Genomic DNA, 14,879 nt, shown 5'->3' with positions numbered 1-14,879 from the left:
TGTGTTAAAAAAGAAAAAATAAAGACCATGTATAGTTAGGCTTTTTTTTTTTTTTTTAACAAAAATGGCCATGTATAGTAAGGCGCTATTTTCCTCTTAAAAAATTGGTATTTAAATAAAATGATCATGTATTGTAAGGCATTTTTTTAATGAAAAAAACTAATCATGTATAGTGATTGTTTTTCTCCACAAAAAACTTTTTTTTCTAATTAGGGTGTGTATAGTAGCGTTTTTTTTTAAAGGAGGAACATTTTTTTCTAATTAGGGTGTGCATAGTAGCATTTTTTTAAAGGAGAAAAACTTTTTTTTCTAGTTAGGGTGTGTATAGTGGCATTTTTTTTTAAAGGAGAAAAACGTTTTCTTCTAATTAGGGTGTGTATAGGAGCATTTTTTTTAAAGGAGAAAAACTTTTTTCTAGTTAGGGTGTGTATAGTAGCGTTTTTTAAAGGAGAAAAACGTTTTTTTCTAGTAAGGGTGTGTATAGTAGCGTTTTTTTTAAAGGAGAAAAAACGTTTTTTTCTAATTAGGGTGTGTATAGTAGCGTTTTTTTTTAAAGGAGAAAAAGGTTTTTTTTCTAATTACGGAGTGTATAGTAGCATTTTTTTAAAGGAGAAAAACTTTCTAATTAGGGTGTGTATAGTAGAGTTATTTTTTTTAAAGGAGAAAACCTTTTTTTTCTAGTTAGGGTGTGTATAGTAGCGTTTTTTTAAAGGAGAAAAACTTTTTTTTTCTAGTTAGGGTGTGTATAAAGGTTTTTTTTCTAGTTAGGTTGCGTATAAGTAGGGTTTTTTGAAAAAATTATTAAATGTAATTGCTAATTAATGGTAAAGCTTTTCATTTTGTTATAAAAACATAACAATAAGCGTGTTGAATATGGTAAGATGCATTTTTTGAAAAATAGTAAGTCAACTTGAAGCCCTAACTTGAACCTCAAAGCCTAATTTGAAACCCTGATCTTAGTAGTTTGAAACTCCACCTTGAAATCATTGCCACAACATTTTACTTTGAAAATTTTAATGCTAGTGTTGTCGGGAAAAACATTTGAAGAGGTGAATAATAGCAGAAACAATGAAAGTTTCCGAGCGTAACGTGCAAAGTTTAAACTCATATTTTCATTGTGCATTGTTTAAACTCCATTTTCACTATTCAAGAAAAAAAAAAAAATAGAACCACGATTGGTTTAGACACAAATGTATGAATAGACAAAAGCACATCGGATATCAGAAAAATCTTCAGGGTAAAAAAAGTCTTAGTCAATGCAGCACTTTGGTGGAAGTTTGAAAAGGGAGGAAAAAAAAAAAGCACTTTGGTGTCATCACAGTAAGGAGGGAAAAAAAAGGCACATTGGAGATTTTTATCCTTTACGACAGCGCTCAACAAATCTACTGGACCGGAACCGAAAGGAGGCATTAAGCTACAAAGTATTTCAATCTGAATGTTCAAAATGATATTTTTCATCACGATAGAATGGCGGAAAATTTGCTGCTGTCCTCCAGTCTGATACGTTTGTTCATCGCGGTAAATGTCAGGAAAAAAAAAAAAGTGCGAACGAGTATCAGCGCTTCGACTGGCATAATGTGTTTGCTTGACCTTATGCGTGAAAAAAAAAAAAAAGAGATACAAGAAAAAGTGGGGTGCACACTCAACTGGTCGCCAGGACATTTTTTTGTTGAATACAAATGATTTTCTTTGCTTACTGTTAAGCAAATTGTGTTAGTTCGGTTAGCGGGATATAAAACTTAGCACAAGTGATTTTTTTCCTCGTCTTTAAATGTTAAAGCCATTCTTTGATTTCATCAGATAGTTCATATTTTCTTTATAAAAATATACAGCAATTCTCTTTCGCATTTGTTTTTGTAAAAGCCCGTTTTGCGTTTAAAACGTACACTGAATGTTTTGGATGAATTTTTGGTGGGTTAAAAAAAAAAAAAAGTTTAAATCCCGCAATACATTTGAATGGGTGTGTGTACATTGTACAGATTTTCGCTCAGCCCAAAATTATAATTTCATGTCAAAATGTCAATATCAAAGCAAAGCGTGGGGAAGTTGCAGAAATACAGAACTGGGGGGGGCAAAGCATAACGTAGGTTACCAATACTGGCCTTATTTTAAGGTATCGAGTACTCATGGAAACGGTCAACACCAGCCACGGATACTTAAGAGAAAAAAATATATATCCTGACATCGAGTTAAGTGTTTGTGCAGTTGTTTGTCATTATATTAAAGTGAGTTGTTTGTCCCAATGGCGACCAGTCCTGGGTGGCACCCCCATTTTTGCAAAAAGAAAAAAAAAAGGAAAAGAAAAAACTCGAACTCACCCACGATCCACTCATCCAAGATCATCCGCGGCAAACCTCTCGGAACCTCAGTCGTCCCTCCTCGCGGCCAGCGAGAAAACGGGCGCGGGTGAGTCAAAGGCCCTCTAAGAGCGGACCAGTTTGAAGCCTTGGCCCGTGTCCAGTACGGCGGGAGGAAACCAGTTGAGTTTGAGCCTCTTGACGCACCTGAGGCAGGCGGCGCAGGGCCAGAGCAGGCTGAGGCCGCCGCACCACAGCGCCAGGCGGACCAGCGGGTAGGCGAAGCGGGGGAAGTACGCCCTCCAGTGGTCCGTCAGGTCGCCGGCGCCGGGCATGTGCAGCGAGTAGTCGCTCCAGCGGCGGGACACGCCGTAGGCGGCGGCCGGCGCCCCGCCCCGCCGCGCCCAGGGCGCGCCGCCGTCCCCGTCGCAGTTGTACGCCACCCAGTGCGAGAGGAAGTCGCCCCGCTGCTGGTCGGCGGGGCGCGAGGTGGCGGCGCCCTGCACGGCCACGTGGGCGCCCTCCACGCGCTGCGCCGCCTTCACCGTGGCCAGCGAGTGGTCGCAGTCCAGCACCAGGATGAGGCGCGATTGGAAGGCGCCGTTCTTCTCCCGCCACCAGTCCAACAGCTGATCCAGACTCAGCGTGTCGCCCCCTTCCCAGAACAAACGCAAAACGCTCGTCAGGTACATTATTAGCCCTTCTGGTATTATGTTACAAATGATGCCAATTCCTTTGATTTTTTTTCATAAAAGGATCCATGGGGGAAACACCAGAGAGCTGAAATTTCCAGCGGATGATTAAAACATGCCATATTTCAAAATGCAACCATTAGGACATTTCTATGTGATTGCAGCTGGACGTGCGAGATCATTGTCCAAATATTGGACCGTACAAAACCATTATATTTACAATTTTTGAGATGCAATTTAATAGGATTTAGGACATTGATTTTCCTGCAATTTTTGCAACATCCCATTGAGCGGCAGTCGAACTACGGCAGCAAACACGTGGATGATAAATTCCAAGATCACTGACGAAAAAACCCCCCAATGATAAGAAATGAATGAAACAGTTTTAACTTCACAACAAAAAAAATACACTTTAGGGAGAAAAAATAATGCTAGTGCCACCTACTGTAGTGGAGGTGCAATTACAATTTATTCCAGCATTTTCTTTTTTTTTTTTTTTTTTTTCACCAACCTGCCAGCGCCCACTCGCCGGTGCGGTGCGTGTGCCCGCTGTAGAAGAGCAGGTAGGTGTCGTGGCGCGGCCCGTCGGCGGTGCGCAGCTCCATGAAGGACTTGAGCTTGGCCTGCAGGGCCTCCAGCGTCACGCCGCCGGTGGAGTAGTCGCAGCCGAACGTCTCGATCAGGTGCTGGGACAAGAAACGCTGGATGTCGCTCAGCATGGCCGTGGAGCGCAGGTTGAGGTGATGCACCTGGTCGGGCGGCAGCAGCACCGGCTGCCCGTCCGGACTGACGCACACACACACACACACACACACAAACGCGGATGGGTGTGACGCTTTTAAAAGGAATGAAGGAAAAGGGGAAAGCAAAAAAAAAGTGAAGTGAAAAGAAAGCAAAACTAAAAGGAAAAGACACAAAGGAGAAATGAAAGAAAACGAATAAAATATAGAAAAGGGAAAAGGAAAATAGTTTAAAAGAAAAGGAAAACAAACAGGAAAACGAAAAGAAAAAGTCAATAAGGGGAAAGAAAAAGGAAATCAAGAAAAGAAAAATGAGAAAGAAAAAGCATTGCAAAAAACTTGAAAGAAAAATAAAAAAGAAAAAATAGAAGGGGAAAATAGTGCAGAATTTTTTTTAAAATCAAGTAAAAAATAAATGAAATGAAAAAAGGAAAAGGTAAAAAAGCCAAAATTAAAAATAGAAAAAGAAAGAGTAAAAAAAGCAAATTTTTTTTTTGAAAAATTAGTAAAAAAAAGGCAAAAATGTTGCAACAGAAGAAAAAGAAAGAATAGTGAAATAAATGTAAAAAACTGAAAAAATAGAAAGGAAATCAATAACATAAAAAAGTAAAAGAAAAATGAAAACAAAATGAAGTTAAAATGATAGAGACAGAAAAAAGGAAGAGAAATAAATTGGAAAAAAATAGAAGATAGAAAGGAAAAAATATAGAATAGTGATAAGTCGTGAAAAATTCAGAAAAAAAGAGAAAATATTAAAAACAAAAGCAAAATGAAAACCCAACAACGAAGAATACAAAAAAATATATATTTTAAAGACATTCAAAAGTAAAACAGAAAAAGCAGGCACAACACCTCTGCCATGTTTTCCAAATCTTACTCCGGCAGCTGCGTATTTTCGCATTTGTCGCTGGAATGTCACCTGCAGTAGTTGGTGGGGATGACCACGGCGTAGCCCACGCACGTCCCTCCCAGGCTGCCGCCCAGCTCGTGGAAAAGCCCGTGGAAGAGCGACTCCACGGGAACAACCAGCAGGAAGGTGCTCAAGAAGATGCTGCTGGAGCCCTGCCCAACCGCCGCACATCAAAAGAGATTCTGGGGCGCGCGCCGGGTTCTCGCCTCGCGCCTACCTGCCACGAAAGCGCGGCCAGGGCCGCGGTGGACACCAAGGTGAAGCGCAGCAGGCGCTCCGAGACCAGGCAAAAGTGCCTCATGCCCTTGGAGGCCATGATCTTATCCAGCCCGGCGGCGCCGCAACCCTGACCCAGCCAAACCCTCTGGCAGTCGCTCAGCTTGCCGTGAAAGCCCCACAGGCTGATGAAGAACACCGAGTGGCAGACGGTCCAGAAGAGCGAGCACGCCGCCGTGGCCGGGACGCCCAGGTACCAGGGGCGCAGGCGGCCCGACGCGTGCGCCGCCGCCGCCAGGAAGGCGGCCTCCAGCAGTAGCAGCGGCAGCAGGGAGAGTCGGCGCCACGAGCCGCCCCGGCGAAGAAAGGGCCGCCAGCGCTCCGTCGCCGACAGCCCGCTGAAGTACACGTCCAGAAGCGGGTCGCACACGAGCAGCCCGAAGAAGCAGCACAGGGCCAACGGGTCGCTCGGCCTCCCGAGGCTTCGCGGGAAGAAGTCCCCGGCCACGGCGGCGAAGCACGCCAGGTTGGTCAGCGCCAGCACCGCTTTCATCCTGAGGGCCACCACGACGGCGCCCAGCGCGCCCGCCAGCACCGCGACGCTCAGGGCTTTGTGGAGGACCAGCACCGTGCCGGCGGCGCCGAAGCCGGTCAGCCGGAGCCGCTCGGCCGAAGTGAGGAAGGCGGGCCGGTGCTCGGCGTAACCCAGGATCCTCTCCAGCAGGGCCCACAGGGTCCTCAGGGCCACGCTGGACAGCAGCAGGCCGTCGGCCACCTGCTCCTTGACGTTGCCGTCCAAACGGGGGCTGTTGACGAAGCACACCAAACCCAAAAGGAAGCCGAACCAAAGGTGCAAGAGGCTCAGGCCGAGCCGCTCCGAACCCAAGTAGCAGCGCAAGAATCCGGCCAGCGCCAGGACGAGGAGAGCCAAGACGAAGACGACCAGCAGGGTGGCGTCGGCCGTCTCCTCCCAGCGGACGAAGAGGCTCAAGCACAGCGCCACCAGCAGGTTGACGCCGGACATGTAGCCCAGGCAGCGGACCGACGACCGCACGCTGCCCTCGCCGCGGACGCCTTCGAGTCGGCTCATGGCGGCTTGGAGGCAATGGCTGACGCAGTAGCGCGCAAAACGCCACATCCCAAGCCGGTTCTTTGGACTCAAAACGAAAACGCCACCGTTTTATGACGACGGCGCGCTACATTGACGTAGCGAGACAAGCTAACGTTAGCTAACTTAGCCAAAGTGGCTAGCCTAGCTCAAGTTAGCATCTTTCGCCGGTCGACGTTAGCGCTCGTTGCGGTCAAGTTACGAAAATGGCATTTTCCGCCCCGAATTGGATATTCGCCGAGTTGCCGGCCTGGAAGAGGCGTGAAAAGAGTCCGACTTGCTGCCAACGGGCGAAGGACATTCCAGTTCAGGAAGTTTCGACGCGTCGAAAGTTTTCAAACGCCATGATTGACGAGGTTGGCTCGACTACGGCGGCTGCGAAGTCCCAAAATAATGGAGTGGTGGTTTGATACTTAATTTTTTACTAAAATCGATATCATGTAAATAATAGGTGCCAGTATCGCCGTTATTAAAAAGAAAAAAATGTCTTTTCAACATTCTTGTTGAGTTCCTAAATTTGCCATTTTATCATTAGTTATACTGTTAGCATGATAATACATTTTAATATATTGTTTTGGAATGATACTTAAAATTCAAAAAAGAATCATGTGAAGAACCTATTATAAAACATTGAAAACAAAATACATGGAAAAATCAAAAGGATTTGGGGACAATTGAGATCAACGCAATACCGATTATTGCTTTAATAACGGTTTAATCAATACTTGGATCAATCGGTACAATCCACCTACCGTAAATTGGAGTTAGCTCGATAATGGTCGGGCCCATTGTTGACATAGATATTCAGCATTCTGACAAATCTGCTTTTGAAAAAAATCTGATTGCTAATAATATATCAACTTTAAACTGTGTTAACTAGCTAACTATCTGCATTTAGTCAACTCACGAGTTAATTTTTGTTTGAAATTAAAACACAAATGTGTATTTGAAAGGTTAACATTTGTGTTACATGCAAATTTTATATTGATAGTGGAAAATGTAGAGAAAATATAAGCTATTTTATTTAGTATATTTTGACTGAACTTTTTATAACCTCCATGAACTTCAGAATTTTCAAAGGCGACTGTCTGATATTCATTTTTGAAAAATCAACACCGTGAAAATGTGAAAGTTGTTGAGTGAACATATTTTAAATACATTTTGATGTTATGTATTATTTAAAAAATATATATTCATCAATATTTTCCCTTGCAATGAATATCATCTGCAAATATCGATTATCGGCCTCCTTGACAACTAAAGTCCGCATTGGTGTCAAACCTGATAACATACATTTTTAACTAATTTAATCCTGATGAAGTGTTTAAATGTCTTTATGGATTATACATGCTATCCCAGATACTTATTTACAGATTTTATTTTCAAATATTAGGGTAAGAGAGAGCCTCATAACATATTTCCATATAAACAAACTACCTGGAATTAGACTCTTGAAAGATACGTAAAAATACGTATTTTGGGATTTAACGAGACAAAATAAAAATTTTAAAAAAAAAGGAAAAATTGTGTGTTTTAAAATATTTGACCACTAATTAAAATAAATTCATTTAAGCACGATTGCAACGTACGTTAAGTGACATCCACTATATAAATGTGAATTTATTACATTTCATAACGCGCTCCAGTACAGCGTAACAAGAAAACACAGGACACCTTCCACTTACATTCATTTATAAAAAAAGACACAAGCATACAAGGAGCGCGCGTTGTTCTGAACCGTTGAAAACGTTGGATGACGAACCATGCAAATGAGTCTCAGGCAAACACTGGAAGACTACCGCACCCACACGACCGCCCACTTTACAGTGATGCTCTATTCAAACAGAAGCGATATGAACACATGATACGACAACAACCTTTTTTTTGTGTCTGTGTGCTGTCCGAGTGTGATATCTTTCAGGCGTGGGGGAAAACGGTCTCTGTGAAGGCACCGCCGGACGTGCCGCCTTCTGGTCTTTGCTGGTCACGGTTAAGAAAATAGGTCAATTTTTGCCACGCCCTTTGGGATTCAGTGAGATAAAGTGCCAGTACGCCGTCGCCGGCTCGTAGCTTAAAAACCTCAGCAGCATCTATTGCTTTCGTTTAAATTTTTAAAAAAATGGCCTGGCCTTGTTTCAGGGGTTTTACTAGTGCAAAGGGTTTCAGTTAGGATGAATTTTCAGTCTTAAGGAGCAGGACGCATCCCATGTCAAACCTAAAATTTGTTGTTGACATTCTGTTCTATGCAACCTCGATTAGTGAAAGCGGCGTTATGGTTAATTGGTGGAAACATGACTTAAGCGGCGAAAACTACCAGATTTATAACAGTTGCTGTCGAGTAAATATGACATCACTCAGCTTGCTATGGTCACATGACCAAATTCACGAATTAGATGAGCCGAGATTGGTTGTTACCTGAGCAACGGTGATGTCATTTACAGTGGACAGCAAGTGGCAAAATGGCCGCCCCCTAAAATGGATTTTGCTGCGTCGTTTCATATTTTACATACATATTATTCAAAATGCCACATTAAGACTAAAGAGGTCTCATAGAACAGATTACAAAAAAGAAAAATTTTAGGTTGAGCAACACTTTTGTGTGTACTCATCGCGAGTATTTGTGCATTCAGTGTGGTTGGATTTTGTTTTTGAAATCACAGATTAAACGCTCAGCCCAGTTTTTCATACAAGAAGGTGTCATATCCTCCTGAGACCAAACCTATTCACGCGTGTCCACAGTAGTGGACATTTGATTTGCGTCTTTCAGCCAACTCATTTCAGCCACCCGACTCAAGTCCTAGTGTGCTCACATGAGGACATCCCGGCCGTTCCAGTGTTGCAAATACCTTTGCTGTCTTAACGAGACAAAAAGGGACACAAAGAGTGGACGCAAATGAAGCGGCTGGATCTCGGGAGGATATGGAAAATGACTGCCGCCGCCAAGCGCATCTGTATCGTTTCTCGACCAAAAAAAAGAAAAAAAAACAGCTACTTTGAAACATTAGTACCTTGTGATACAAAGAGCAACACACTTAAGTCACATTAGTAGAATACTCAAGTTAGATGATTCTAAAAAGCTACAAATACCACATTGTTGTTAAGGATGCATAAATCGTTAGGGGGAAAGATAAAAACAAAACACTGGACAACACCAATGTCTTTGAAGCTAGGCCACCCGAGTCCACTTGTTCAGTCTCTTCCGTGCAACGCCGCTCAGGCGGCCGTTTGGATTTTGAGGATGCTGGACGTGAAGAAGCAGGAAGCGTCGAGATTTAGGGGGCGCTCGCTTTCCGTCTTAGAAAAAGTCTATCTATTTACCAAAATATATGTGGAGCGAGAGTGTTATGAGAAAATACTGTGTAAACGTCTCTCTTTGCCACTGTGCAAGTCGTTCGGAGAGGGTGGGGGGAGTGGGGGGGGGGGGGGGGGGATTGCAGCAGGTGTACGTTTGGCAGCAGTTGAAAGGGGGGAGGGGGTCTAGGTCTGGAGCAGGATGGGGTCCTCCAGCTCCTGGAAGCCCGGCACGGAGCCGCTCTGGCTCTCGCCGGAATCCGAGTCGCAGGCGTCGGGCAGCTCGGCGAAGGCCCACGCCAGCTGGTCGTCCTCCATGTCGGAGCGGGCCCGCGCCTCGCCGCCCTCGTCCTCCTCGCTGGGCTGGAAGTCCTGAGGGATGTAGAGCATCTCGGGGTAGTTGCGCGACACCAGGTCGCTGGTGGTGGCCAGCGACACCTTGCGGAAGGCCATGAGATGCATGTGGGAGTACTTGACGTACTTGTAGCGTTTGAAGCCCAGCGACTCCACCGCCACGCGCCAGCTGCGCATCATGAGGGCGCGGCGGCCCTGGTGGGAGGAGTCGGGCGTGATGATGAGCAGCAGGCCGTGCAGCTCCAGCAGCTCGTGGGCCTTCTTGCAGCAGATCCAGCGCTGGTAGGGCGACGGGAAGTAGGACAGGAGCAGGGAGAAGACCACCACGTGGAAGAGCTGGCCCGGTAGGGCGTCGATGGGGTTGTGCAGGTGGCGGAGGAAGGCCTCCACCGCGTCGCCCGTCAGCTGGAGGGGACGCTGGAGCTGCAGGTTGAGGAAGTCGCACTTGTACACGCTCTGGGGGGGGCGAAACCTCACCGTCAATCTCGTGGAACGCAGGCCGCAAACTTCCATAGACGGGCTAACCGATAACATCCGCCGTCTCAAATGTGAGATTTCGTCAACTCATTTAATGCTGTGGCTGGGCATTTGCCTTTTCAAATTAAGAGCAAATGAAATGGAACATGAAGCAACTCGTTGCTGACAAAATGTTGCAGACCCATTTTTGGTTCAGTTCTACATGGATGCGCATTGTCACGATGACACCATTTTTCAATAGATGAGGCAGAAATAAGCCGTTGTTAAACAATCATCTGTGTCAAGCTGGCGAGTTAACATTCACTGCTTTAGGCAATGTATATCTGAACATTACTAGTGAAGCAACACACGTGGACAAACAATCTAAATGCAGTGCAGTGACAATGCATTCAAGAAGCATTTTTTTCAGTTTATAGAAATGCAATTTTTAAATTTAACAAGGAAAAACAACTATGTATAGCTGCCTGGCACTGTGTGATAAAAGACCGGGCTGCCAGCAAATTTTTTGGGGAAGAATTGTACTTCCCAAATGATTAATTAATAACTGCGGAATCTGTCAAAATCATACAACAGATTTTAAAATTTGTTTTAATTTCCACCCTTTCATTTTCAAAATTATTACTTTTTTCGCTCCAAATTGACTTTGTTTTTTTTAATGACTCAGTAACTTTTTTGGTCTTTAACATATCAAAAAAATCAGCACAAATATCATTTTTATTCAATACGATTAAATGAAGTGTCCAAATAAATGTTTGCATTATCAGACAATAATTACCATTGCATTTTGATGCATTTTATTTCACAATATTTGACCCTAATGTTTGCACTCCGCAAATACTCCATACACAAAAACAAATATTACCAAAAATAATAGTGAACTAAAACAAAGCATTTAAAAAAAAACAAAAAAACATAACCTAAAAACAATTAACTCATTCACTGCCACTGACGACTTTAGACATCAAAAATCAGTTTGAACTGCACAGCAAGCTAAAGTCAAAAATTCTTTTTATCTGGGCTGGCAGCGAATGAGTTAAAATCAAGTCAAATTTCCAAAAAAGAACTGAAATATCCCAAATATCGCTGCTGTCGAAAAGCATGGTGCTATGAACATGACCTCTCACCTCCACTGCAGGCACGATGTCGATCCCGACTGTGAGGAACTCGTCAAACTTCTTGAAAGGGTTAAAGCAGCTTCCCACATCCAGCAAGCGGATTTTCCCCATCTGAGCGCCTGGACTGCAACAAGGAATATGTTTGCGTTCAAAGCTTTTGTAGATCTGAAGTCATTCCGTAACTAGAGTTCTTCGTAAATAGAGGCGCTTTTTACATGTATATAACCTAATCCGTTTCAAGCCATAGAAAAACACTCATAAACCCTTAAAATTCATATTATTAATCCATTCAGTGCCATGGACGAGAATTCACGTGTTTTAAAATAATAATAATAATTAATATTCTGGTCAAATACATTTTTTTATGGACAGGAGCTGAAACTCTGACCAATGCTGACCTAATATAAGCCAAATGAGCACTGCAGTGCTAACTGCGACCAATGGATGGCAGTGTTGCCACACCTACAACACGTTACTTACATCAACTCTAACTGAAGAATGGAAGTCAAACTTTCATATGGCAGTACCCATATTTACATAGACATAGCACGCAAAATTCTGCGAGCGGAGAAGTTTGTTTAGGTCGTGTTATTTGTGCGTTTTTGTTGTACGTTTCCAGAGAGCTAGGCATTATTCACAAGTCAACAGGAGCAATAATAATTATCATTTTGAGCATGTAAGTTTACTTAAGTTTAGTTTAAGGTCATGCAAAGTACTTGTGTTATGTTATGCTAATGTGCTTGTTCACTACTGTTCAGCGGTTTGTTTACAGCAGCACATTGTGTTTTTATGTGAATATGCACAGTATTAGCCATAGCTAAAGTCAGTTTTATGTCTGTTGGTTCTACGGTGTGTACTGTTGGAGGAAAGTGCGGATGAAGCGTGTGAAGATGAAAAATGCAAGACCACGGGAAACATCAGCGCAAAGAACTTATGTTTTTCATTTGTGGACAATCCGGCATATCACAAATTGTAACAATTACATATTAGAGGGGGAGACATCTTTGGCTGTGATATATTACATTATAGTCTTGTTCGAGCGAGCGTTGGTGTCTCGTGTCTCACTGTAAAACACCAACAATTTCGCTTATGTATCCCGAGTTTTCGTTCGCAACTAGAGACAATATTTTTCCAAAGCGGCGTTTCGGTACCTGAATTTTTTTGAAACAAAAAGTATTCATAAGTAGATACCACTGTAGTTACTCCACGCACTGCCCTGCTGTTATGAACATATCTTCAAACTAGAACTCTTCTTACCATTTGATAGAACACGATGGCCGTCCACTTGCAGACGCTTCGGAGAAAGCAGCACGTTTTTCATCTTTCTCCAACATTCTTTTCATGCCGCCATCGCGGAAATATTCCTGACAAACACTGCAGGCACACAACAAAAGCGCTCTAAGAATGAAGCCTCCAACAAGACCTTCATTTTTTTTAACCTACAAATTAAATGAGTTAAAATTGATCTCGGGGGGGAAACCAGTTTGAGCAGGAAGCCTTACCTGTGACACCAATCGATGCGTCCCTCCTTTTCGCAGCTGACGGCCCAGTGATTGTCGGCGAGGTTCTTCATGGCGACGGCGTACTCGCTCAGCGTTTGCTCATCCTCGCAGTGCTCCCGCCAGATCTTGTCAAAGTCGCCCACTATCCAGGAAAAGTGGTGAAAATAGAAAGCGATATCGTTACTGGTGTTGGTACCGTCCAATTATGAAGTACAATAAGATTAAACTGGTTTTATTATCATATTGTGTCACATGCTTCACCCAAGAAAAATGTGTCTGTGGTTATCTTTGCGGCTTTAGACAAAAGTTGCGACATCAGGGGATTTTTCAGTTGGAAAAGTGGAACTTAATTCAACAGAACGGATTCAATTCTGCAAAGAAAGGCTTAGAAGTATGCTAGTAAAAACATCAAGTAAATTTGAAAGGGTTCGCTTGGAAAAAAAAAAAAATCGACCCCAACCCCAAACAAAGAAAATACAGTAAAATGAAAACATGATAAGAGTTTATGCATCGAAAAAAAAATCACATATGAATCAGTTTTAGTTCCACATACCCTAATGTTGCATGACAAAAGATTGGATGTGGATCTGGTTCAGGACCAGCTACCCAAAGGGCCCAAATTGCATTTGAAGAGAAAAAAAACTGGATGTGTTGTTCACAGTGTCATTAAAAGGTCAGATTCAGGTCACATAGAAACAAAATAAAAAAGGAATTGGGTCACTTAATGTTGCAGTGTGAACAAAGTGTTTATTTTTTTTTTTTACATCATTTGTTATTTATTCCAAATTTTACATCTATTTACATAGCTTCTGAAGCAATGATCTAACCATTTAGCTTAACGCTTTTAAACATTTTCCCATTGAGTGTTTACTTGCATGATTTATGGTTATGTTGCCAAGTTTCATATATTACACGATATGTATTGTTTTTTGGGCAATATCAGTACTTTGTCTCTTAGAAATGAAACGTATCATTTAAAAATATCCCCATCAGCAAAACATGTGATAAGGTCATGTGATCAGACAGGATCAGGACAACCTTACTCGTAAAGTTGCCATCGCAAGAACGAATACCCTGAAATAAGGTCAAGGATCGGCCCGTTATCGATGAGTATCTGTACTCACCCAGCGATATTTTCAAGTATAACAAGATACTAGTTATATTATTGCGATTGTGTAGTTGCAAGGTTTAAAAGGTTGCAGGTTTTCTTTGTAAGAAGTTTATACTTCATTGTCCTTCAAGTGTTTGTTCAGGCTTACTTACGAGGTCGAGGTAATATTTAGTCAAGTGTTGGTTCATGTTTAACATCGCGATAGTTAAATGGCACTTTCCTGCTAGTCCATTTTGAAAATGAATAATCAAGTTATGAATCACGACTACCGGGCCACAGTTGGGAATGATTATCCATTTTAATCGAGGCCTACGAATTGGCTTTCAATGGAACCTGTTGTGGTCACGGTTATAGATCGAGCTTGAGCATAAAACGCTAGCCCGTTTAAGTGTTCCATTTAATCGCCGGCGCATTTATGACCTTTCGGTGAAACGCAGCCAGCCGTCGACGGCAGCCAGTGTGTGTCCAATTACGACACATAACGGGACAAATGTTTTCCAGTTAAGAGGAACGGAAATGTTGCTTTTTGGGAGAAGCTAACATTGGGTTAGCAAAAAAGCAGAAGAGAGGGCCTCACCTTCTCTGTATTTCCTGCGGAGCTTTCTATGGACGTTTTTCACCACCCCCGACAGTTTTTCCTGTTCGTTCTTAGTCGGTGACGCGTCTGGAATTGGCACGTAGAAGTGCGTCAAGTGTTTCTCCGTCTCAACGTCGTCGCTGGGTTCCATTGCACCGGTTCGGAGAGCTCGCTTCCTTGTTCTCCCCCCTCCTCCCCAGCACAGCTGCTTTCCACCGGCGAGCCGGCGGCGCACGTGCCAAGAAACACCAAGGTGATTGGCTAAATGTGGTTAACATGTGCGCTGAAGTGACAGCGCGATGTCCAATCATAAAGCAGGAAACTATAGCTCGTCGTATGTTACATTCACGATGCCTCGTACATCTTGAGTCCTTACACTGAAACGCGACACAATAGCAACCTGTACGTCATCCATCAAGTCTTTAAACAGCCAAATTCATACGTGGGATATATAAGAGTTTTAAGCATCAAACAAATTGAAGAGATATG

At 43.1% G+C, this 14,879-nt stretch overlaps 2 protein-coding genes across 5 annotated transcripts; both read right to left on the bottom strand.

The window, feature by feature from the left end:
• Positions 1-997: 997 nt before the first annotated feature.
• On the bottom strand, positions 998-6,322 carry LOC148422773 (transmembrane protein 168-like). Of its 2 annotated transcripts, XM_088416903.1 has the most exons (5): positions 4,857-6,322; positions 4,649-4,791; positions 3,501-3,775; positions 2,505-2,952; positions 998-2,422 (listed from the first exon to the last, which is right to left on the bottom strand). In XM_088416903.1, exons 1-5 carry the CDS (start codon positions 5,991-5,993, stop codon positions 2,221-2,223), a joined length of 2,205 nt encoding a protein of 734 aa, XP_088273029.1. In that variant the 5' UTR covers positions 5,994-6,322; the 3' UTR covers positions 998-2,220. The 2 variants fall into 2 exon arrangements, with proteins under 2 accessions (XP_088273029.1, XP_088273030.1); XM_088416904.1 differs by having other exon boundaries at positions 2,271-2,952.
• Positions 6,323-7,638: 1,316 nt separating this feature from the next.
• samtor (S-adenosylmethionine sensor upstream of mTORC1) lies at positions 7,639-14,746 on the bottom strand. Of its 3 annotated transcripts, none has more exons than XM_088418408.1 (6): positions 14,391-14,746; positions 12,703-12,844; positions 12,458-12,574; positions 11,210-11,324; positions 9,736-10,031; positions 7,639-9,626 (listed from the first exon to the last, which is right to left on the bottom strand). In XM_088418408.1, the coding sequence occupies exons 1-6, from the start codon at positions 14,539-14,541 to the stop codon at positions 9,278-9,280; spliced, it is 1,170 nt and encodes a 389-aa protein (XP_088274534.1). In that variant the 5' UTR covers positions 14,542-14,746; the 3' UTR covers positions 7,639-9,277. The 3 variants fall into 3 exon arrangements, with proteins under 3 accessions (XP_088274534.1, XP_088274533.1, XP_088274537.1); XM_088418407.1 differs by having other exon boundaries at positions 9,736-10,064; positions 14,391-14,736; XM_088418411.1 differs by having other exon boundaries at positions 9,360-10,064; positions 14,391-14,734.
• Positions 14,747-14,879: the final 133 nt, after the last annotated feature.

This window comes from Hippichthys cyanospilos, chromosome 6 (genome assembly GCF_059441005.1).
Source record: "Hippichthys cyanospilos isolate Australia breed blue-spotted pipefish chromosome 6, RoL_Hcya_1.0, whole genome shotgun sequence".
Classification (NCBI taxonomy): domain Eukaryota; kingdom Metazoa; phylum Chordata; class Actinopteri; order Syngnathiformes; family Syngnathidae; genus Hippichthys; species Hippichthys cyanospilos.
Note: the sequence above shows the minus strand (reverse complement) of the source record. Positions and strands in the feature narration are given on the sequence as shown.

Excerpts from the sequence above, each read along its gene's own strand:
- LOC148422773 (XM_088416903.1), bottom strand. The coding sequence starts at position 5,993 with ATGTGGCGTTTTGCGCGCTACTGCGTCAGCCATTGCCTCCAAGCCGCC. Across the intron at positions 2,953-3,500 it reads CGGCGAGTGGGCGCTGGCAG|GGGGCGACACGCTGAGTCTG; the intron begins GTTGGTGAAAAA and ends TGTTCTGGGAAG. Across the intron at positions 2,423-2,504 it reads CCCTGCGCCGCCTGCCTCAG|AGGGCCTTTGACTCACCCGC; the intron begins GTGCGTCAAGAG and ends GTCCGCTCTTAG.
- samtor (XM_088418407.1), bottom strand. The coding sequence starts at position 14,541 with ATGGAACCCAGCGACGACGTTGAGACGGAGAAACACTTGACGCACTTC. Across the intron at positions 12,845-14,390 it reads CCGCAGGAAATACAGAGAAG|TGGGCGACTTTGACAAGATC; the intron begins GTGAGGCCCTCT and ends TTTCCTGGATAG. Across the intron at positions 10,065-11,209 it reads ACATCGTGCCTGCAGTGGAG|AGCGTGTACAAGTGCGACTT; the intron begins GTGAGAGGTCAT and ends CGCCCCCCCCAG.